Source organism: Sodiomyces alcalophilus (assembly GCF_042370955.1).
Source record: "Sodiomyces alcalophilus JCM 7366 unplaced genomic scaffold ACRALscaffold_1, whole genome shotgun sequence".
NCBI classification, from domain to species: domain Eukaryota; kingdom Fungi; phylum Ascomycota; class Sordariomycetes; order Glomerellales; family Plectosphaerellaceae; genus Sodiomyces; species Sodiomyces alcalophilus.
The window spans coordinates 1760937-1782377 of NW_027263532.1; the positions used below are offsets into that span (position 1 = coordinate 1760937).

Here is a 21441-nt window from a genome sequence, read left to right on the forward strand (position 1 = left end):
TCGTCTTGTCAGGAACCAAATGATTTGGAGGACTCACTTTTCTTATTCGCCCCAATCGTATATTGTAGCGTTGTTGTTTGGTGTACAGTTGTATGTTTGCCTTTGGATTGCCCCAAGGGACGGTGTTTGCTAATCTTTTTGCAATACAACGTACGTACACTACAAAAGAGAGGTCTGACAATCATGTCATCAGTGGATTTTATGACGCACTATCCCGGGTCCAGTCCAATTCCCAGTGATTCGCAGCCCAATCCGAAGTGTCGGGCAATGGTACTCCGTCCCGTACCGGTACCGTGTACTCGTACGTACGGATACAGTCGTATTCTGGACATCAGACCGACATGCAGTTTGTGAGATCGGGGCGTTGGGCCCAAGCCACAGATCCCATATCACGAGTTGATTACCCCGAAGTGTCCGATCTATTTCAATCATCGGCAACGGGGTCTTGCTTTCATCCCCTCAGCACAAAGTGCGACCCTGGATGAAATAACAAGTCGTGCAATAAATCTCCCAATGCAACCCTACGTAATTCATTTATGGGATTCCATTCTCTCCTTCCGTCTCCTAACCAAAAGATGTGACGGTGTTTCAATCAGGTGGTGCAATATAGAGTACTTGGACCACGTGAGCCAATGCATACAACGGACATAGTACAGGACTAGATGTCCACCCAGCGGGAGACATGGAGCAAGTCCTCTATATTGCGGCTGTCTTCGGTTTACGACGCCATCGGATTGCTTTGTTCGAACCGACGGGCAAAGAAAGATGTAAAGAACAAGTAAGAAATAGCGACGTTCTGACTATATTCAGTCATTGCTTTCCCTATTGTTACCGACTTTCTATACACGTCTTCGATGGTTCTCAACGAGTTGAATAGTTCCGTACACCTTCCGAACCTCCGGACTTGTAACGTATAAAGTAGAAACAGCTACTTCGTACATACCGGCCAGATAGGTGGCCTCAAAGCACCTTCCAAGGCCTTGTACGCCGCTGATAGAAACACACGACTTGAACAGAGCACAGGCGCACGACTGCATACTTTGTAGTACATACACATGCTTCGTGCGCCGCTCTCTCAACCCATCTGCGCACGTGCTGTTCATGCCACGCCGTACCAACCGTTGTACCTACAGTTCCCTCACGTTCCCTCCTCCAATTGCATCCCAAGCGCCGGGACGATGGCCGGGAGGATAAGTGTCGAAAATGGAATCAAATGAACCCTGGCCCTGGCTTGGCTAAGCTTCTTTGGTTTTCTTTGCTTCTCTTTAGCCTCTTCCTATTTGTTTCCTCCTCGGCCTCCTCCCGGTGGCCCTTATTACCCCGGATCTTCATTCACCCACACCTGACGTGCACTTATCCAGCGTCAGCCCCTCCCGCACGAGCCGATCTCATTCGGATACCTGTGCTGTGCTGTCGGTCGGCGTGACTTCCTCTGGGATACTTCGTAATTGCATACTGAGTGAGGTAGTACGATAGAATGGACCTTGTCATCGCACTTGTCCTGGCAAACTCCAGGACCTTCAGAGGGATGGGGACCACCGCGTTCAATTCCCAACTCTACAGAGCATCATCTCAGTATGCGCAGACCGACGGAGCAATGGTTTCATCATGTCCATGTTGGGTCAGGTGCTGCATGCTTCTACATACCGTCCCTTCATGCCATGAACCGTCAGAGTCAACCGCCGCAATAAAACAATACTCGATATATTCGAGACCCAAAGAAAGCCCAGGATTTCCCCTTCCGTCGGCCCGTCACCGGGGCGTTTGACGTCCTGTCACCGCCAATGTAATACCGTATGACAGTAACGCCAGGTATCAAAATGCCGCCAACGATATGGCCGATGCATACATGCCAGTACACCAGTCGCCCACTACCCAAACCCTCCCAACCAACGCCAACCATGAATGAATGCACAGGATAGTCCTCCGCTGGAGGCCTCGAAACTCCCCAGTCGTTAAGAGGGTATAGGTATACACGGGATCTCGTTGACAGCAACAAAAGTCCGCGAGGCTCATATGATAAGCAGCACCATGAGGAGCAAGGGATAACAAAAAGGAATGCGCCTTCATCTCTTGTCCGACCAAAGGCGTAAACATGATATCACCGGCCGTTAACCTTTTTCCCGCTGGCCGCCAATCGCTTCTTGCAGGGCTCGCAATACCATTTGGCTGCAATGTCGTATTAGCCAAAGTCCTCACCTCCAAGTGTCGTGGAAACACCGGGAGAAAAGAGAGAAAAGGGAAATGAAAAAGAAAATGCAAGAAAACTCACCATTTCCCTTGGGTGCAACCTTGAGCCCCACGCACTCGAGATGGAACCATTCGCGCTCGCAATCCTCCGCGTCGCACGCCACCATCTCGCCGTAGCTGACGCTGTTGCAGTAGCAGTACACCGGCTCATCCGCGTCGATTTCCACTTCCTCGTCGTCGCCCTGCACGCTGCCCGTTGCGACCCCGCCCGCCGCCTTGCCCGCCGGCGGCTGGTTCGAGTTCACGTTCGCGTTCGCGGACGATGACGACGACAATGCTGCCGTCGTCTTCTTCTTCTTGCCCGCGTCCTTGCTCTCCGTGTTACGGGCCGCCCTCGGTCGCGCCGCCGCCGCCGCCTCGTGGAACGTAGCCAGCGCCGGCGTCGACGGTTTGCTCGCCCGCCCGCTCTTAGTCACCGTCGGAGTGCTGGCCGGCGGCGCCGCTGGCTCGCTCTTGCGCTCCTCCTCCTCGGCCTTTGGCGCTTCTTTCTTTTTCGCCCCCGACGTCGCGGACGCGCCCGCTTCCGCCGGCCCTGGTTCCTTCCCCGGGGGCTCCGGCTTCGCCGGCGCAGGTGCATCCTTGCTTGTCTTCTGCTCTGCGCTGGCCGCGCGCGTCGGAGGGGCCGCTAGCTCTGGTGTGCCCGCCATGGCTCCGTTTGGCTTATTGGAAGCAGACGAAGACGGTCGAATTTTCGAGTTGTCTGCCACGGATTGGAGGGAGTTTTGCCTCGCCCGAGAAGTTGTTGCAGGCTTTACAGCAGGCGCAGGTGAACCGCGAGGCAGCTTGGGGTCGGGTAACACGCCAATGACAGGAGACGATGTGAGGGAAGGTGACTGAGTACCGGCGCCGTGTCTGGAAAAGAAAAAATTCGCGTCAGTATCCCGCAGATGATAGATTGCGTACCCTAGAGCTTACCTCTTCTTCGACTGCCCACTGCCACTGGGCAGCGCTTTTCTTTTCTTGGGTGCTTCCGGCGCCGGAGTGGCGCTGGGACTGGAGGTCTTTGCCTTGGAGGCGCCACTCCCAAAGACGCTGGCCATGGCTCGCTCGGGAAGTGCATTGTCTGGCGTCGGTTTCTCTACCTTGCGCCGCTTGGGCTGTGGGGGATTGGCGTTGCCTGTGCCGTTAGCCGTGATGCCTAATCCCACATTCGCGGGAGCTTCGGCCGCCCTCCGCCCCTTGCCCGGGCCTTTCTTGCTGGGTTCCGCCTTGGGATCGTCAAAATCCGACTCTTGGTGTGGTGTCTTGTGGCTTCTCTTCGCCTGTGCCGCCTGCTTCTTCGTATCGGTCCGTGCGGCAGCCTCTTCGGCCAATGCTTGGGCAGCGGCGGAGATGGCAGCCGCACCCTCACGTCTTGACCGTTCGGCATGGGCGGCTTTGTTTCCAACTCTGTTCTCGGGATATGCCCAGTGCGTCGTGCTGCCCCACTTGGCCTCCTCGCTGAACTCGCCCTCGACGTACGGCCAGACTTCATCGATGCGAGCCAGCTGTTTCTGTAGAGCGTCGTTGGCACTCGAGATGACGTGATTCTTTTCTTCTAGCGACCCGAGCATCTCTTGGATCTTGTAGGCGGTCTGCTGGTATAGTTGCCGTCGAATGTCATGGTTCGGGTCGGATGTAGGGGGGGCCTGGGAGCCACGGGTAGATTGCCCAGTGTGCGCAAGGCTACTGGGGCCAGCACTGCTCGAGTTATTCTGCGCGCTCATTGGCACAGTCCCAGATTCTCCAAGGGAGACTCCTCTGTTGGATGGTTGCGGTTGCGCAGGAGGCGCGTTCATAGCCGCGTCGACAAGTTGGAAGAGGTCCGCCTCGGGGACAAAGAGCTTAGCATCGACCTCCTTGAGCAAGGTAAAATGTCGCACGAGTTCTTTTGGTAACGCGGTTATCGCGTCGGCAAAATGTGTTATAGCAGGGAAGATCTCGATGGGTTGTTCGGGCGCCGGGGCGCCGGCGAGAGGTTCGCGTCTGTTGAGTGACCCTCGGAAGTTAGAGACACGCGGCGGGTTCGTTCTTGTCTGTCGAACGGGCTGGGATCTTCGGCCGGATGGGCCTTCCATCGGAGAGGGTTTCGCCGACTTCATATTGAAACCTGGAAGAGCAAAGGGATTTGAATATTTGTCGGGTCGCAGAGGGAAAAGAGGTCGAGGGGGGGTTGATGTTCGGCTCAGAGTTGGAAGTGTGAAGGGCGTTTAGAAATGGCCGCTAGAATGGGGTCCGTCTGTCCACGAAGAACAGAAAATCGAGTTCAAGTCACTCAGAACATTTTGAAAGTGAAAAGTATATATGCAAGGTGTTGTCGGCTTAATTCACAGGTGATGGATGCACGGAGGGTAAAAAACGAGGGGAGTAGCGACGATGTGCGGGTGCCCGTCAGTCAATGGACAGCGGGAGAAGTGCACGCTGGGGTCGGCAGAATTCTATGCCCACCGCGGTCCGACGATGTACCCAAGTACCCTCGTTGGACGTTACGCGCTTCGCTTACGGGCGGTGACGATACGTCCGGCACCGGGGGAATTATGATCCAAAGGTAGTTAGTGCATAAGCCTCTCTCACACTGTGTACATGATCAAACGATGACCTCTGACGTCAATGCTCGGGACGTGGACCAAATTCCGAGAGGCCTCGGACATCGTCACGGCTCAGGGCCGACCTCACAATATCACAAAGCATTGGATTTCCATGACTGGGACACGGGCAGCGACATGAACCCTAGATTCGTTGAACGTGCATGGCTAAACGAGACTCGAGAATTGAACTAGCGAAATATAGAAAGACCTTTAAAAAACGCTCCAGGGAAAAGCAAAACCCAGCCTGACAAAATTGTTGATATGCAGAAGATCTGAACATGAAGCGGCCCCATGTAAATCTGCTGTGGTATCATTTCATGCCCACGTCTAAATGTTTAAAGCCCAGTGGCACCGACGAGCAGCTGATCGCCCATACCGGGTACACGACGACCCAGAAACAAAAACCAAGGCGGAGGGGGGAAAACGGCGGGGCGGGGAAGGACGAGGAGATGGCACATCTGCCCGACGCTGCTGCTTGATCGTTGGAGAAGTACGTGAGTACGTGTTCCGCCATGTTATCATCTCGAACGAAATGCGCCGTAAAAAAATCACTCAGACTGCTTTCACCCCTTTCCGCGTCCTCTTCTTCAAAGGACGTTCGTCTCTCTCCACCTGCTTCAACCGCCACTGCCATTCCAGGAGAACGGGAAGCCAGTGGTGCAGATCGAATTCGGGCCACAGGCAGTTCAGGAAGAAGATGTGGGTATCCTGGTGACACTGCCACAGCATGAAATCACTGAGCCGTTCGACGCCACTTGTCCGCACGAATATATCCAGCGGAGGGTCATCGGCCGTGTACACGTGGCTATTGAGTGTTTCGGCCGTAATGGTCTCGGGGTTCTTGAGGAGTCTCGTTCCGTCGCCCATGGAATGTAGTTCGGGATGCGAGGGGGGTGAGCCGGGCGACAGGGTACTAGAGGACGATGTAGTTTCGACATCGGCATCGGAATGAGAAGATGGGGCCGGAGAAATGTCGCGAGTCTTGGTCAGAATCTCGTCCCTGTCCTCTTTTCCGTCTAGTTGCTTGGATAGGATCTTCTGTGTGATACGTGAGACGGGAAACGCGTTGTACTTGGGCTCAGGCGGTGTCATGTAATCCTCTACTGTGGACCGAATCGCGGTCGCCATTTCCTCTCGAGAGGTATACGGGAAGCAGATATTGAGAACGGCCCTAGACCTGTCAGTACCACTCTGGGCCAGAGAAACGGAACGCCGGCCAATGGGCTGCTCACTTTTTGTTTCCCTCGGTCATCTTCTCGGCACGATGAACAACCTCGAGGACATCCTGCGGAAGGAGATCTCTCTGGCCCATGACACGGACGGCGGCTCCATACCGGTCCAGAAGATCTCCATGGTGGGTCAACTGTTCCAATTTGACCTTGGCCAGTTGCATCAGGCCATCTACTTCGTACTGGGGGCGGTTGAAGTTCTCGATGCTAAACGCGTAGACGGTGACGACCCGGACTCCGGACTTGTAGCAGATTTCCAGGACCTGGGCGCAGGGAATCGATTTAGTGACCGGATCTGGACGGAGGTGTGGGGATAGCACTCACGCGCGCAAGGGCTTCAAACCCGTGGTGATGGCCTTCGATGGTCTCCATTCTCCTGCCGCGCGCATACCGTCTGTTTCCGTCCATCTCGAATGCCACATGTTGAGGTACCGGACCCTGCTTCAGGGCGCCAATCAATAGTTCCCTCAGCTGATTGATTGCCCACTCTGCGGGAGGGGAGCTTATCAGCCATTTTCCGATGGTGCCAACAATTTCAGACATTATCGTAGAGGAGAAGCTGGATAAAAGGGAGGTCGAGGGGTCGTGGGAAGCTCTAGGCTGGTCGACAAGGAAAATAAAGTGTCCAAGAGGAATCGCTCAGCGCAAAACGAACGTCATAAGCAACGTAAAAGATTCGATTAAAAGTAAAGGTAAGAAGATGGACGCGGGTATTTTGCAGGAAACACGCTGGAGAAAGAAAGTCTAGGCGGGTGCTTGGTAGAATTGCCACGACCACCGAGATGATCACGACCAGAATTCTGTGAGCTTCGAACCACCTATGACTGCTCCCTATCTTCGTAATACAGTAATACGGTACGCAGAGGAGGGAGGGACATTACGTACCCTCCCAGCCGCTTCCAAGGATTCCAAGTTGTGGCTGTGCTGACTGGATACTCCGTGGACAGAAAAGTGTCTTGGGCAAACCACTCCTGAGAATATGCAGACAACGAAGGCTGTCCAGTTCAGAGGAATTTGTGACTTCCATTTCTTCTTCTTCCATTCCTTTCTTCTTCTTTTTTCTGTTCAAAATAAGAAATAAAAAAATGCAGTGCTTTCTTTTCCCTTGATATTAGAACTCAGGATCCATACAACGACCTTGCGCATCGTGGCTGTGCGTAGGCACATAAAAGATTATGTAATCGGAAGCTATTGCATCACCCCGCGGTGGAACCTTCGATCCCAAAGCTCTCTCTGACCACGGTGGCTCCATTGACCGAACGATTCGACGAGAACACAGGTGAAGGGCGGCGACCACAACATTTGAGTCAATCTCTGACGGTGCCTTGCTATTTATTGACAATCGCGGGGGTTTTGCGAGCAAGAAGAGTACGGAGGGTGCCATCAAGCCGTGTCGCAGAATCTCTCCCGACCAAACGACTTCACTTGCTTCCCCAGGATGCCATGGTAATGCCAGCACTGCCGCTCTCGCCGCCAACATGTCCTTTTCGAACACACCCGTATCGCGTACGCTTGTACTCGGGCTGGTGTCGTCCTCAACCTTGGCCAGCCTGTTCGACGTGAAACATTACTTCTACATTCTCGTGGATTCCCACTTCTGGCAGTACCGTCAGTTCTGGCGCATGCTGAGCTACCAGCTATGCTACACAAACTCAACCGAGGTGCTCTTCGCCTCCATGGCATTATATAACATGAGGATTCTAGAGCAAATGTGGGGACCGAGGAAATATGCCGTGAGTAACAGTAACCCCTATTCGAAAATCAAAGGTCGCCGTATCAGCTCTGACTTTGTTTGCGCAGTCGTTCGTACTCGTCAGCTTCCTCCTCACGTCGGTGATAACGCCCACGGTACTCTCGCTCTTCCTAAGGCCGTTAACTGTTGGGTTGTTCAATTACCTGCCGGCAGGACCGACACCCGTCGTATTTGCGATTCTTGCGCAGTACCATGCCATCGTCCCACACATGTACAGATACCGTGTGGCGGCATCGCCGAGCGAGCAACCAAACGAGACATCACCCAGCGTTACGCTTTCGGACAAGTCGTACCGCTACGCCCTAGCTCTTCAGCTAGCCCTGTTCCAATGGCCGGGGTCGTTGCTCGGCGCGCTGGTGGGATGGTTTGTGGGATATGCATGGAGGAATGACTTGCTCCCCGAGGCCGTGATGAAGTGGAGGGTCCCGGGATGGATGGTCGGGATTAGGACGCAGAGAAGACGAGACGAGTTTGAGGGGCTCAGGAGGAGATTGGAGGGGGAGAACGCAGGCACCGCGTCCGGGTCACAAATGCCCGTGGATGGAGGGGTCGCGAGGCAACGGACCGTTCCTCAGGAGATGCGAGACCAACTCAGGGGTCTGCTATAGGACTATGCCGTCCCGTGCTGCATGATGTCTAACTACAAATATGGGTAGAAAACGATGGCCTCGGCGGAAATGGCAAGCTATTCTCTAGAAAGATACATTGTATACACGAACATCAAATGATTTAGGCGTAAGTGGTTGGGGACTGTCTGCCTTCTCCAGCATGAGAAGGTTGTACTGTACTTGGGTTAGGAGCATCGACGATGATCATTGATCATTTACAATGTACATACGTCTCAGGACGTGGTAGTGTACCTAGAGAAGGACGGTGCGGTGAGCTTGAACGATGCCGCCCCGGTCACCCCAACCACCCCAGCCACGGGTACGTACCTGGGTACATTACCACACCGACGCCACCGAATCAAGTTTAGTGGCCCACCGAGTCGCCAATCGTCACCCTTCCCCATGCTGATCACCTCCCCTACAAAGTACACCACCCCACCATATAGTGGGCTTTCAGGGGCCTAATCTGGATACCATCAGGGGTAAGGTGTTGTCGCGGAAGACGATTCATTACCTACCCAGCCATTTTTTCAGCCACCCCTACGCGACCCTCGTGTCGGCTTCAAAATTTGTTCACGGCAGTTTTGCGATCCTGACCCTCGTTTTCGCCTGTTCGAGTCGTTCTCGAGTATTGATTCCTGCGCCCCGAGGCGCGCCACGGCCTTTGTCTCGTTGAGCCTCCTATAGCACACTGGACAGCATCCTCAACCGACGACTGGCGCATTCGACATCTCAGCTACCCCTCCACTACGAGTTTGAAAGAAGAATACGATTTTACATACCCTCCCTATCGCCTGCGAGTCGTGGATAATGCGGTAACGCCATTGCTTTGCATTGCTTTACGGGACAAATCACAAGCATGGACGGCTACTCTGCCATCAGGAACCCTGACGACTATGGACCGGAGAACCCGTCGTCGCAGTCGCAAGCCTCGAGCGAGGGTATCCCCGCCGATGGTTATACCGACGGCATGGTGAGAGACGTCCAAGGCGACGAGCAGGACCACCATTCAGTTCGTTACCCGAAGACGACTGCACTTTCGAACGTCCAGGGCAGCTCACGTTAAAGCAGATGAATCCAAAACACCACCGGGACTCCACGCTCGTCGATCTCAACGACCCCATACAAATCCATCTTCTCACCGAGACCGCTCTATCCGACAGCAAAACGTACGAGATCCTATCTCAGGAAGAAGTCGACGATCTCAAGAAGCAAATCCAACTCTTGACCCAGCGAATCGAACAGGCCCGTGCCAACTTGATCATCCAATCCAAGTATCGGGATGCGGCCATTTCTGTTGCCAAGCTCTATGGGGGACGGAGTCAGGATGGGGATAAGAGACCCAGCCTTTCTGACCAGGATAGCGAGTCGGCACACGAGGCCGAAATGGAGCGCCAGGAGAGCGAGAGGAGGTGCGAGGAGCTCGCGTCCGAGTTGTCGAATTTGGAGAAGCGATTGATGGAGCCACAGAGGAGGCTTCTCGAGCACACCGCCGGTATCCTTCAGCTCACGCACAAGGCATCTAAAAAGTCGACGTCGACCCAAAAGAACGTGGGACCTCCCCACCATTACGGCATACCCAATAGCCCGGAAAGTCTATATACCTTTTCAAACAACGACCGAAACAGCATGGAGCCCGCCGACGATGCGTACCTGGACGATCAGCCTATCGTTCGAAGCCTCGATGTGAGCGGTCTCGCGAGCACTCCGCCCAAGGAGCTTCCCATCGAACCTCCACAACGATCGCCCATTCGGGAGCAAACTACCCAGCTACGAGAAGAGAACGAGCGGCTCCAGTTCGAAAATACTCAGCTTCTTGCCCGGACCGAGTCGCTGGCTGCGGAGCTTGATTCTCTACAGGAGAGGGACTCAACGCGCCGGCGATACATAGCCGAGGCGGAACAGCGGGTCGAGATGCTCAGCGGGTCTCTTCGAAATGTGCTCGTGAGCCTCGATCCGGAGAAGAATGGCAACTACGAGGTGCCACAGTCCGGTCCATCAGACGCTGAGAGGTCACCGGGCGCCGTATGGGTTCTGGACAGCCACTTGCACTATCTGGAGCAAGGACTTGTGAGGGTTCAAGAAACTCATGAGAGAAATTCCGAGTTCTCTGCTCAGTCATCGGAACAGCTTCAAGATGCCGAGTCGGCCGCTGCCGCTGCTTCTATTGCCCTGGCTCAAGCCGAGACCCGAGTCGACATGCTGAATGGCCAGCTAAGAGACCTTCTTACCACCATCGACCCCGACTACCCGGACCCTCCCGACTCCTCCAGCGCCGAATTTGATGCTCAGTTTGACTACGCGGAAAAGTCTCTACACGCTGTGCAGACGGAGCTGACTCGCGCGGCTGAAATGACTGCTTCGAGCGGCCTCCGACAGCAAGATGTCGACCAGACCGAGGCTGTGCTTACGGGACTTTGGGAGATCATTCAGAACGGATACGCGGATATCCAGCAGAGGAGAGAGCAGCGCCGCAAGATGCGGCAGGAACAGGGCCTAGAAATCGACGAAGAAGACATGTCTGGGGACGACGACGTGGACGTCACCGAGCCGTACTCCCTATCTTCCTTCTCGGCAAGGGTCCAGTGGTTGTACGCGCAGGCCACCAAGCTGAAGGACCAGAAATCGGTCCTCAAGCGTCAGATCAAGCAACAGCGCGAGCTCAACAACAAGTCCGACTCGGCCAAGGATGCGGAACTCCGTGCCAAGGAGGACGAAGTGACCGAAGTCAGGACTCTTCTCCACGAGTCACAGCAGGAGGTCAGAAAGGTGGAAGCGTTGCTCTCGGATGCTTTGAAGAACGCGGAGGATGCCGACGCCCGACTCGAGGCCGACCAGTCCACCGTGACCTGGGCGAAGGAGCAGCTTCGCGAACGCGACGAAAAGATTGAAGCCCTCGAGGCCAGCCGGTCTACCGCCTCCTGGGCGGAGGAGCAGCTTCAAGAACGCGACGAAAAGATTGAGGCCCTCGAAGCCGACGGCAGGTCGATCCAGGCCCGAATGGCGGCCATTACCGCGACTGTCCAGCAGATGGAGGACAGCCTGGACAAGGCGGACGAGGACGTGGCCATACTCTCGGCCAATCTGGCCGAGGCGGAAAAGGCGGTCCAAGGGAAACAGCAGGAGTTGGAGGCCAAGGCTAAGCTGATTGAGGAGCAGCAGGACGAGATTGAGAGGCTTAACGTCGCGATGGCCGAGGCGGACAAGGCGGTCGAAGAAGCGGTTGAAGGGAAACAGGAGGAGCTGGAGGCCAAGGCTAGGTTGGTTAAGGAACAGGAGGACGAGATTAAGAGGCTCAACGCTGCCATAGCCGAAGCCGAACAAGCCGTCGAAAAGGCGGTCGAAGGGACGCAGCAGGAACTGGAGGCCAAGACCAAGCTGGTCCAAGAACAGGCGGACGAAATTGGGAAGCTCAACGTCGCGATGGCCGAGGCGGAACACGCGGTCGCAAAAGCGGTCGAAGGGACGCAGCAGGAGCTGGAAGCCAAGACCAAGCTGGTCAGGGAGCAGGAGGACGAGATTGAGCGGTTCAACGTCACCATGGCCGAGCTCAAGACGGAACTCACCATTGCGCGGGCCGAGCTGGAGGGCGCCTACGGGTCCCGCAAGGAGAGGGCGGTCGAAGCGGCGGCGCTGAAGAGCTCAGCCGAGGTGGGCCATTTCAAGGCCGAGGTGGAGTCGCTGAAGGACGAGCTGGCGGCCACGCTGAAGGAGCTCGAGTCGATCACGGCGGAGACGATCGGGGCGGAGCGCGAGAAGCTGGCGGTCGAGACGCGGCTCGACGAGGCCCTGGCGGCGCGCGCGGCGCTCGAGCTCGAGGTGGCGGGGCTGCGGGACCGGATCGAGGCGGAGACGCGCGCGGCGCACGACAAGATTGGCAAGTTGCAGGAGGAGCTCGACGCCGAGAGGCTGCGGGCGGTGCCGACGGCGGGGGGCGCGGCGGGGGCGAAGATGGGGGCCGGGGCGTCGGTGCTGAGCGAGCAGTTCAGGGCGACCATGAAGCGGGAGCGGAAGAAGTTTCAGGAGGATCTCAGAGTAAGTCCCGATCTCCCCGTGTGGTTCGAGGACGAGGGGCTGGATACTAACGATCGTTGCAGGAGGAGCAAGCCAGAAGGCGGAGACTGGAGGATGAGCTTCAGAAGCTGCGCAAGGCTGTTGGGCCGGGCAAGAGTCCTCTGAATCCCAGGTAGCATCTGGTGACGGGAGGTCTTCTTGCTTGGTAGGTGATGCACCTGCGACTTGGGCGAGGATGACGTTGTGCTGCTGTGTTGTTGTTTATGATCTGGATTTCCATGACCTCCATATCTTTCCTATATATCACTTCCCAGATAAGATGTTTGGATGGGCAAGGAACTTCTTATTTTCTTTTCTTTAACTTGTTTTATATAGGCTGGCGGAGGGTTGTCTGGGCAGGTTGAGGCACCCAGTCGAGTACTCTGGCTGCTTGGTTCTGATGCGGTGATGGATAGATACCTGTACATGAGCGTCACGGCCTGGGCGATGAATAATTATAAGTTTCCCTCCTCGAAAGGAGAAATACACTACATTGTTCGATGAATGTCCTTCTGATCCACGTTTGGCCCGTATCAAATATTGTACGCCGTTGGTTGGATGCTGTCGTGGTGCCCATATGATTTCTAATGTCTTCGGCGTCTACGACAGTCGCTCAGGGGCCACTGGGATGGAGCATCTGGACACCCCATGACGGAAACATATGCATGGTTCCAACCTGTCATCCCTACGTCTCTTATAGCATCATCCTACTAGGTCGAGCTGAGGATGGCATGGCTTTCATTTGGGGACAAGACGTATTACAAGTTCGTCCGACGAGTACTGACAATGACATGCTCTCTCAAGGCAGAGGGTAAAGCATGACATTGTGATCAGTACGAATCCGACGTCGATATTATCTCATCTCTCCTGGCTGTTGCTGCGGCTGTAGCATCGCAGATACGCCTCATTCGTCTCCCTGTAGTGAGTACTGGTTGTCTGCCGACGTATGTATCTAGAAGTGTCTTACACTATAGAGTGCCTACAGTGCTCAACAGAAGCATTCAGCCCGTGTCTCAAATACATGATGCAGACATGTCTGGTCCCAAGCCACAAGGTATGACTTTGTTGGCCTTCCTTGGCAGAGGTTTTAACTGATTTTACAATGCCCCTCCATGCCTTTGCTGCTGGGACGTCCTGAGAGTCAAGCAATATAAGACGGCGTTCCTGAGCTTGTCTTTTTTTGTTCAAGTTGAAGTTCATATAAACAACCTGTCTCTTCATATGTAGCTTGACCTCTTCCTGGCACGTTCCCTGATTAGTTCAACTTCACAATGGGGTGGGTGTAGACTGAGCTATGAGTTCTATCAGCCAGGGAGCAAAGGAATTCTCGCCAACCAGCTTGTCCCAAGAATTCATTTTTGTCTTGCACTGCATGAGCTGAAGTCTGGGACACTATAACCCGACCCGCATATCTCAAGACCTTAGCAGTGTCTTTTAGACCACGAGATGTGGGAACCAAAAGAATCACTGCATAATACTAATAAGAAGGGACTGAGGGCACAAATCTGTACACGAATTACTGCTACCCAAAGTGCTCGGGCGATCGTTCAATCCGCATAAAGTAAAGGGCTGGACGAACTATCCGTCCTCAGCACTTTGTAATTACGTGCCCTCAAACAGCAAGATCAGCAAGATGCCAAGAATGGGTGGACCCATTACCATGCCACCGTTGTCCTAGCGTGGGCTTGTGATATGGCTTAGCGCGTTCTAGAAGAATTCCTAATTTGGAACACATCTGACTTGGGTGGCGATTCTACAACGTAGTGTAAATCTGCTTTCGATGAATCAAGTCCGGAGCATCCAAGGGGCTGTTGGTGGTCACGTACGAAGTAGCGTAGTAGTGAACCCTCCAGTGTCACTCCCTACCTTATCAAAGTCCCAGGCGCTTAAACAGAGGGGGTTCGGGGAGGGGGTTCTATTCCAAGACTTGTCTACAAAGTACGTTGTATCTGGAACTGCGCCACTCGACTCGGTTAGTCAGGTGTGGCCGAGTCCGGTGCCCATACAACGTAATGAGTACCTGTACCTACGGACATACGTTTAATGAGGGCATAATCACGATTGATCGCATCTGCCCGCGACATGTTCCACTCGTCCCACAGATACTGGACCAGCGGCCATGGGCATGAAAACGGATCATGGGGCTCCGAAACGGCCAGCTTTCGTTTACAAAGTGGCAGTTTTGGTTCAGCTCGGGCAGCTCGACTTTGATGTTCGCATCCGCCCCCACACCTCTTTTTCTTCCCCCACAGCACGAGAACAGAGTATCGTGCCGGCGGCAGCTGATGTGCCTTTACAACGTACTATACCGCTGGCTCGCGGGGGATGCAGTTGCCCGAAGAGGTCGTTGGCCATCTGCTTCTTGACTAGTCCGGCGTCTCAGGAACGGCACCCAAACACGTATATGTACGTTGTATGTTATGGCGTGGCTGTGGCCCCCACACGCACCTACCTTGGTACCCAAAAGTACACAATGTCTACTTCGTACAACCCATCCATGGAATTACCCACGTCCTTTACTCGAAAAGCCTCTCGGACTCGGCGGAGAACGGAGAGGCGCCGTCCGCGACTTTGGCTCTGGGGGACGTACTTCGTAAGCGAGGTCGCGCAGTCGTCGGCCCTTGCCGGCTCCGAGCGGCGCCTCTGTTTTCCGGCCCATGGCCAGCATCCCACGATGGGACAGAGCCAATATTTTCCATGATTCCCAGCGACGACATCTAGGCATGTGAGAGAACATGCTTGGCGAGAGTGAAGCTGAGCCGAGTGGCAAATAATTGATAAATACGTGGTTGACGAGCTCGTGGTTGACTATCGGCCGGGCGCATTCCTTGGACCACGTCGTCAATGTCTGACGCACCAGAAGCTCAGCTACAACCGGCGGGACTGTGAATTCTGCACTGAATGCACATACAACACGGTGCTGAACTGGGCGGGTGAGGCGGCCACGGAAAGATGGTGGTTATCGACATGCCATGTCAAACGGCTCACCCGATACCTGACAGCATAGCATAGCATCGTCACGGGAACGGCTTTGCCGCCATGTTGGCGAACGAGGCTGGACGTCGTTAGAGTTTCCCAAAAGGAAGGATACGGGACGGACGTGGAAGGCCCCGGACGGCTGCTGCGATGATGTAGTGCATCGTCGCGCATCACACGTAGTGGTGGTGGTCAGTAATGTGCATGCATGCTTTGTGCTACTCCAGCAAGAGACGATGCCATGGAGGGAGGGAGCCTGTCAAGCGTACATGCGCAGTCTATGTATCATGGCTGCCTCATCAGGACAGCCTGTTTGGGGGGAATTGGCTGCTGGCACCCGTAAGCCCGAGACTCGACTGGCCGAAGAACGAGGCGGGGGAGCTTCAACGGGTGGCTACAAGGTAAAGTACGAAGTATTATGTTAGGACGGGATAGATCGTTACTGGCCCAATATTGATGCAGGGCGTGGCCTTTGGTTTGATTGTGGAGACGAGACGTCGAGTTTCTTGGTGTCAGAATTGCGACCACCTTTTTTTTTTTCCCCAACGCCAAGACGATGTACTTAGTACATAATGTAACCTCGAGGCGCGTGTCGGGGAAACCCGATCGCGCAAAAGCGTACCAACCATTGGGATTCCCGAGTCAGGCTTTGAAACCAAAACTTGGAATGCAACGACTCGATCGCATTTCGCTACAAAAAAAGTACTACGTTGTACCTAAGCGGACACCGTACCAAGCACATGCAAACCAACCACAAAACAAACCTACTGAAATCATGCATGGACGCGCAGATGCAAAGCCCTTATTAGCCCCGGCGCTCACCGCCTCACTACCGTTTCCGGATGCATGCCGTTCTTGGAAAGCACGATCCCTAATAAGATCCGCAGTCGTCCTTGAGTTCTCGTGACGACGCATGGACGGCATTTCCGGTATAGTTTTGAAATATTTCCCGCTCTATACATACGACGTACGGCCACTTATTCTTTCTTCGCCTCTTTTCTAACCGCAAGTCCATTAGGCTAACCACTCCTAGTCGAGCTGGCTTGCGACGAATAGGGCGGTCTTTGCCCTGTTCGTACGCGGGACTAACACGAAGGGGCACCCTTCGACACCCTCTACACCTTCCACAAGATCTTAGGGAGGGCAAATCAATTGAATCAGTCACGTGGGCTCCAAGGGGAACGCCCGCTCTTGGCGTGCATAGGTATGTATAGGTACAAGTCCAAGCACATTTCCGAGTACATACCTGTCCTGTGGGGCCCCTCGAAAAGACGTGACATTTGTAACCCCCTTTTCTTTTCTTTTCTTTTCCTCCTGGAATCTTGGGCGCTTCCTTATTAGTGGTTGTAATGGGAAATTATAAGCATCACTTATCCTCCCACGAAATAGTGAGTGTAGGTACGAAAGGGTCGTACTTCGTAGAAGTAGTGGTTGCTTCGTCCTTGAATCCCACCGATATACATACATTGTACCTACGTACGTTATTGACAAATACGTATGTATATAGGGGTGCATTGTGTACCCAGGATCGTGGGCCATGCACTGACATGCACCCCCTTACATGCACCCCCTCCTTCCTATATGTATACAATGTACGCCCTTTTGCCCTTGTGCATTTTGTCCATTCCCACTATATTGCTTTTTGCCGTACGAATATACTTATAAGTCATGTCGCCCTTAGGTATAAGATGTAATGTGATTACAGGCACTACGACGCTGTCAGCTACAGAAAGACGCTCGATGCCTCTTGCGCCGAATAGTCAACCATCGGGTATCACTACACCGACTGGTGGTCCATCGGTTGTCACTGTTCCGTCTGCGTCTAGGCCACAATACCGCCACGCTGCCAAGGGCCGAGGACAGCTGGCCATCGACTAACAGTTGTGTTGGTCTCTGTAGCGGTCAGCTGTCCTTGACGTACCAGTGTGGTGCGTGGCGTGTGTGTGTGCTTGGTGCTATGCTGTAACTCTGGACGTATTATTAGTTATAATTAGTAAATTGAGAGGGTCTACTTGTTGAACCCCCTTTCCGGCTCTTGTCTCGTCTGTCCTTTGTCAGGGCTTTTCTCCCTTATGCGCCTGCTTGGCTCTTATTGTCTGTCAAAGGGGGTCTATAGCCACATAGTCTATGGTCAGTCAGAACTAGAGGCTTTGTCGGTTTCATGGGAAGTCCATACAACGTATCTACATGCTTCGTAGGAATATAGATTATGCGTGAATGCGTGCCCAGATTCAAAAGTACATGTACAGGTCTTAGTCTACAGGTCCCTTTGTTATCGTGGACCTCTTATATCATCCATACAACGTATATGCATTCATTGTCTAAGCACCCACCCTCTTACTGCAGCCACTTTGGCATTGAACCCCTTGGTTAACTGTGCGCTAAGATTAATGGTGATATTTTTGCTTGATAGTTTCTTTCCCATTCCCCACACATCTTATAGTGTACTTGTACAAAGGTACAGTATACGTCAAGATACCAAGGTATTCAATGTACTTGGGCCCTTTTTCGCCGTCCCCTGACTACCTACTGTTCCGGCTAGCCAACCTGTCGGTACCTGACTCTTGTGCTTGTGATCGATCGTCACTCATATCGGACCGCTCCATCCTTGACTTATCCCTGAACTTTGACCCTCCTCTCCCTTTTCCTCTCTTCTTCCTCCCTCTTTTTCTTGTTCCCTCCTTCCTGCTCTCCCTTTCTCGCTTCTTTTTTCATATCATTCCATCTTCTTACCCATCTGTCCTCTGCTGTACTCGCGCGTCCGACTTTCTCTTTACTCTTCCACTCTCACAGTCGCTCAGCCAGGCCGATCGCCTCCCCATACCGCCCATTTCACCGGCTTTTGCCGCTCTGCCTCGACATTCGTTGTAACGGCAAACAAACCACCGATCCAACCGATCTACTGTCCGAATCCTCGTTTCCCTACAGCACCCACTCCTTCGGATACCCGGTGTATCCGGCGCTTCCTGTACGCCAACAAACAACCTCGCCCTCGCGATTCGCTCAACACCTCCCGCGGTCCTCGAATTCGTATCGCCGCATTCGCAAGTCCCCAGGGACGCCGAGTGTCCATACCCCAAGACGGGACTTTCTGGTCGTTGGTGTTGCGTGTGAAGGCAGTGCAACGGACAAGAGGGAGAGGTATATCCAAGCAGGATATATCGACTTGGTTGTAAGATCACGCGACCCTTCTTTCCCCGTTCTACTTTCCCTCGGAAATCTCCGCGCCCCTTCTCGACAAACGTGCGGCGGGCCTCGGGGTTTGTCTCGATCCCTCCCCTCCCAGTATCAACGCAGGCCCGGGCCACAGAGACGGGAGCCGACAACCCTTCTTGTATAGCAAGCGCTGCAGCCACCCGTTACTCCCGCACTTTTCCGTCTCACGAGACACACTTATTGCCCTCGCCAGCTTATTCGGGCCCCGCCAGCCGTCGTGGCCGTCCCAGCCGTTTGCAGCAGCGGGCAGCGCTCTGACTGACAATTTTTTCTGTTTCCAGCAATAAGCAACACTCCCACCTCAGCTCGCCACACGCACGTGCGCATCTTCCTCGTTGCCTCCATTTGGAGGGTTCTCCTGTTCCGCACAACGTCGGCGCAGAGCCGGTCGATACTAGCAATCAGACACGGCATCATCACTGTTCATCCCCATCAGCACTTCGTGGCCATTTCGTAAGCCTCGGTCATTGCCCGTCGGCTGACAGCCCACTTCGAACACACCAGCAAAGAAAGTCTAGTCGGCTTGCGACTTGGGTGGCAGGCCCAGCCTCAAGCGACTTTTCAACATGGCCAGCAAACAGGGCGCCGGAGGTGGCATCGAGAGCAACAGGAGGCAGCTATCTACCTCGACTCGTGCTAGTAATGAGAATGAACCGATGCAGGAGACCGAGAATCAGCCCACGACCATGAAGCCCGCACAATCGCAAAAGGAAGAAGCGCAGTACATTCAGACACCGCAAGGTCTGCCCCGGAATATCAACCCGCCTTCCAATGCCGTCACACCATCAACAGCCGGCTTACCCATGTCGCGTGCTGCCTCGAGCAGCTCAAGTATGGGTGGCCCAACAACGTCCACCGTCGACGGCTACTTCAACAACCACATGCACGCAACCAGGCCACAACCGTCTCTTCCGCTAGAACCTCCCGTGACAAAGTCGACGCTGAGTGAGCTGGACGTGTCCAAGATCATCCACAACCCGAAGCTTCGCCACGACATCAATTTCGACCCGGAGCTGCATTTCAGGCCCAATGTGGACGGGGACAAGGGCAGGAGGAAAGAGGCCAGGGCCGAACATTTCTGGAACACGTTACATGAGCAGCTCATCATGTTTGCCATGGACCGAGAGGCCTTCTACGAGGCGCACGGCTACCGCGATGACTGGTGCCTGCCACGCCTGCTGAAGACGGTGAAGGATATCATTCAGACACTCGTCCCCGGGCGGGATCGGGCCTACCTGGATGAAGGGTTCAGCGTGGAGTTGCTGATGCAGCAGTTCAATAAGGGCATCGCCGACCTGGAGAAGCTCGCGCTTTGGTTGTCGGGCGTCCTCAAGTCCCACTGCGCCCCCATGCGAGACGAATGGGTCGACCGCATGTATCAGCGGCTGAGCAACGCCAACCGCAACAACGACATGGGCGAGATGGTACTCGGCCTCCGGGGTCTGCTCGAGGTGCTCGAGGCCATGAAGCTCGACGTTGCGAACCACCAGATCCGCTGCCTGCGGCCCGTGCTCATAGAAGACACGGTCCTCTTCGAACAGCGGTTCTTCCTCAAGCGGATACAGCAGGGCCGAATCGACGTCACCCCTGCCAGGCTTTGGTACCGGGGCTCTGATCGGAGATACCGGGGTACCGTGTCGCCGGCCGCCGCGCAATCTTTCGGCGAGATGGCCATCTTCTTCGAGGCCCTCGCACGGCTGATGCGGCCGTCGGTGGACGAGAAGGAGATACCCAACACTTTTGTGTTCGACGAGGAGCGCTTCCTGAAGTTACGCTCCGACATGCTCGACGCCATCAACATCGAGATTTGCATGCGGCATTATGACGACCTCGACCGGGTGAGCCGCTCCGTCAACTCGCTCCTCTCCGGCTTCTTTCCTCAGTCAGACGAGGAGTCGGTTGTTTCGAGACCGCGTAACTCGTTCGACTTCCACAAGGCCGGCTCTCGGCCCTCCAGCCTGGCTTTCAGCTGCTCTGGCTCCGACACATCTTCGCCGCGGTCATCATTTGTGCACCAAACGCAGGCAGCGGCTGGACCCGATCCGGCCGAGGCCAAGGCGCGGTCCCAGAGCCTCTACAGTTCCCTTCTCGCCCTCCTCCAGACGGCCCCGGCCGCGTCCCGACACGAGTCTCGCTGGGCCGCCCTCGCGCCGTCTCTCGCGCTCCAAATCTTCCGTTACACGAATGCCCCGTCCGATATGCTCCCTGCCTTTGAAGCGAAGTTGAAAGCCCACGTCACCGACGTCCACGGATCCCTTTTCCGCGAGGTTGAGGATCAGTTCAACGCCCGCCTACTGGTCGGGCTGCAGCACCGTGTGCGCGAATTCAAAGGTCTGACGGGGATTGCCCTCTTCTCTGTCGCTACCGGGAGTCGGACCAACGCCGCCGGGAGAGCCTGGGACGGTGGTCGAGGTCAACAGCTGCACCTTCACACGGACTCGCTTCTCGGCGGCTCCGGGAGGGACCCGCGCGACGAAGCCAGTGTCGAGGATATGGCGACTCGACTTGCGCATTTGGGAGTGTTGCACTGGAAGGTCTGGGCGCAGCTGGCGTACGCTGGTGGCGAGGACAGCGGATTCCGGTGCGACGTGCAACCCGACGCGAACCAGATCTGAGCACGAGCCGGAGCCTTCTGGTCCTATATTGAGGACGGCGGCATGCAGCCGGGGCAATACGCTCTATATACTCCCCCTCGCACAACATGTGCGTAAGCCTGCCGGCGACAGGCCAGTGTGTGGCAACTGCCGAACGATGACTTCTCTCCGCATGCCGTTACGACCGACCACTTT

The 21441-nt window shown here is 54.9% G+C and overlaps 6 protein-coding genes across 6 annotated transcripts; 3 read left to right on the top strand and 3 right to left on the bottom strand.

Moving 5' to 3' along the window:
• Positions 1 to 1477: 1477 nt before the first annotated feature.
• ACRALDRAFT_1079185 (uncharacterized protein) lies at positions 1478 to 4580 on the bottom strand. The gene is made up of 3 exons (XM_071018872.1): positions 3166 to 4580; positions 2273 to 3102; positions 1478 to 2169 (listed from the first exon to the last, which is right to left on the bottom strand). The coding sequence occupies exons 1-3, from the start codon at positions 4329 to 4331 to the stop codon at positions 2102 to 2104; spliced, it is 2064 nt and encodes a 687-aa protein (XP_070878879.1). The 5' UTR covers positions 4332 to 4580; the 3' UTR covers positions 1478 to 2101.
• A 341-nt stretch (positions 4581 to 4921) lies between these two features.
• On the bottom strand, positions 4922 to 6817 carry ACRALDRAFT_1074025 (uncharacterized protein). Its single transcript, XM_071018187.1, has 3 exons — positions 6371 to 6817; positions 6050 to 6309; positions 4922 to 5988 (listed from the first exon to the last, which is right to left on the bottom strand). The coding sequence occupies exons 1-3, from the start codon at positions 6587 to 6589 to the stop codon at positions 5370 to 5372; spliced, it is 1098 nt and encodes a 365-aa protein (XP_070878880.1). The 5' UTR covers positions 6590 to 6817; the 3' UTR covers positions 4922 to 5369.
• A 462-nt stretch (positions 6818 to 7279) lies between these two features.
• Positions 7280 to 8614, top strand: ACRALDRAFT_1074024 (uncharacterized protein). The gene is made up of 2 exons (XM_071018186.1): positions 7280 to 7779; positions 7847 to 8614. Exons 1-2 carry the CDS (start codon positions 7525 to 7527, stop codon positions 8405 to 8407), a joined length of 816 nt encoding a protein of 271 aa, XP_070878881.1. The 5' UTR covers positions 7280 to 7524; the 3' UTR covers positions 8408 to 8614.
• A 335-nt stretch (positions 8615 to 8949) lies between these two features.
• On the top strand, positions 8950 to 12963 carry ACRALDRAFT_1079183 (uncharacterized protein). Its single transcript, XM_071018871.1, has 3 exons — positions 8950 to 9419; positions 9479 to 12442; positions 12505 to 12963. The coding sequence occupies exons 1-3, from the start codon at positions 9267 to 9269 to the stop codon at positions 12595 to 12597; spliced, it is 3210 nt and encodes a 1069-aa protein (XP_070878882.1). The 5' UTR covers positions 8950 to 9266; the 3' UTR covers positions 12598 to 12963.
• A 1250-nt stretch (positions 12964 to 14213) lies between these two features.
• Positions 14214 to 15669, bottom strand: ACRALDRAFT_1091308 (uncharacterized protein; the record flags this gene model as incomplete). The annotated part of the gene is made up of 9 exons (XM_071019562.1): positions 15387 to 15669; positions 14999 to 15357; positions 14921 to 14940; positions 14871 to 14889; positions 14716 to 14838; positions 14495 to 14660; positions 14396 to 14428; positions 14307 to 14345; positions 14214 to 14268 (listed from the first exon to the last, which is right to left on the bottom strand). The coding sequence occupies exons 1-9, from the start codon at positions 15608 to 15610 to the stop codon at positions 14214 to 14216; spliced, it is 1038 nt and encodes a 345-aa protein (XP_070878883.1). The 5' UTR covers positions 15611 to 15669.
• Positions 15670 to 19218: 3549 nt separating this feature from the next.
• On the top strand, positions 19219 to 21267 carry ACRALDRAFT_2094243 (uncharacterized protein; the record flags this gene model as incomplete). The annotated part of the gene is made up of 1 exon (XM_071022661.1): positions 19219 to 21267. One exon carries the CDS (start codon positions 19219 to 19221, stop codon positions 21265 to 21267), a length of 2049 nt encoding a protein of 682 aa, XP_070878884.1.
• Between the last annotated feature and the right edge of the window lie 174 nt (positions 21268 to 21441).

Bases quoted from the DNA above. Each gene is read 5' to 3' on its own strand.
- ACRALDRAFT_1074024 (XM_071018186.1), top strand. From the start codon at position 7,525: ATGTCCTTTTCGAACACACCCGTATCGCGTACGCTTGTACTCGGGCTG. The intron at 7,780-7,846 runs GTGAGTAACAGT...TTGTTTGCGCAG, and splicing joins GGGGACCGAGGAAATATGCC to TCGTTCGTACTCGTCAGCTT.
- ACRALDRAFT_1079185 (XM_071018872.1), bottom strand. From the start codon at position 4,331: ATGAAGTCGGCGAAACCCTCTCCGATGGAAGGCCCATCCGGCCGAAGA. The intron at 3,103-3,165 runs GTAAGCTCTAGG...TTTCTTTTCCAG, and splicing joins AGTGGGCAGTCGAAGAAGAG to ACACGGCGCCGGTACTCAGT. The intron at 2,170-2,272 runs GTGAGTTTTCTT...ACGACATTGCAG, and splicing joins GGTTGCACCCAAGGGAAATG to CCAAATGGTATTGCGAGCCC.
- ACRALDRAFT_1079183 (XM_071018871.1), top strand. From the start codon at position 9,267: ATGGACGGCTACTCTGCCATCAGGAACCCTGACGACTATGGACCGGAG. The intron at 9,420-9,478 runs GTTCGTTACCCG...ACGTTAAAGCAG, and splicing joins ACGAGCAGGACCACCATTCA to ATGAATCCAAAACACCACCG. The intron at 12,443-12,504 runs GTAAGTCCCGAT...CGATCGTTGCAG, and splicing joins AGTTTCAGGAGGATCTCAGA to GAGGAGCAAGCCAGAAGGCG.
- ACRALDRAFT_1074025 (XM_071018187.1), bottom strand. From the start codon at position 6,589: ATGTCTGAAATTGTTGGCACCATCGGAAAATGGCTGATAAGCTCCCCT. The intron at 6,310-6,370 runs GTGAGTGCTATC...CCCTGCGCCCAG, and splicing joins GGTTTGAAGCCCTTGCGCGC to GTCCTGGAAATCTGCTACAA. The intron at 5,989-6,049 runs GTGAGCAGCCCA...TGACAGGTCTAG, and splicing joins ATGACCGAGGGAAACAAAAA to GGCCGTTCTCAATATCTGCT.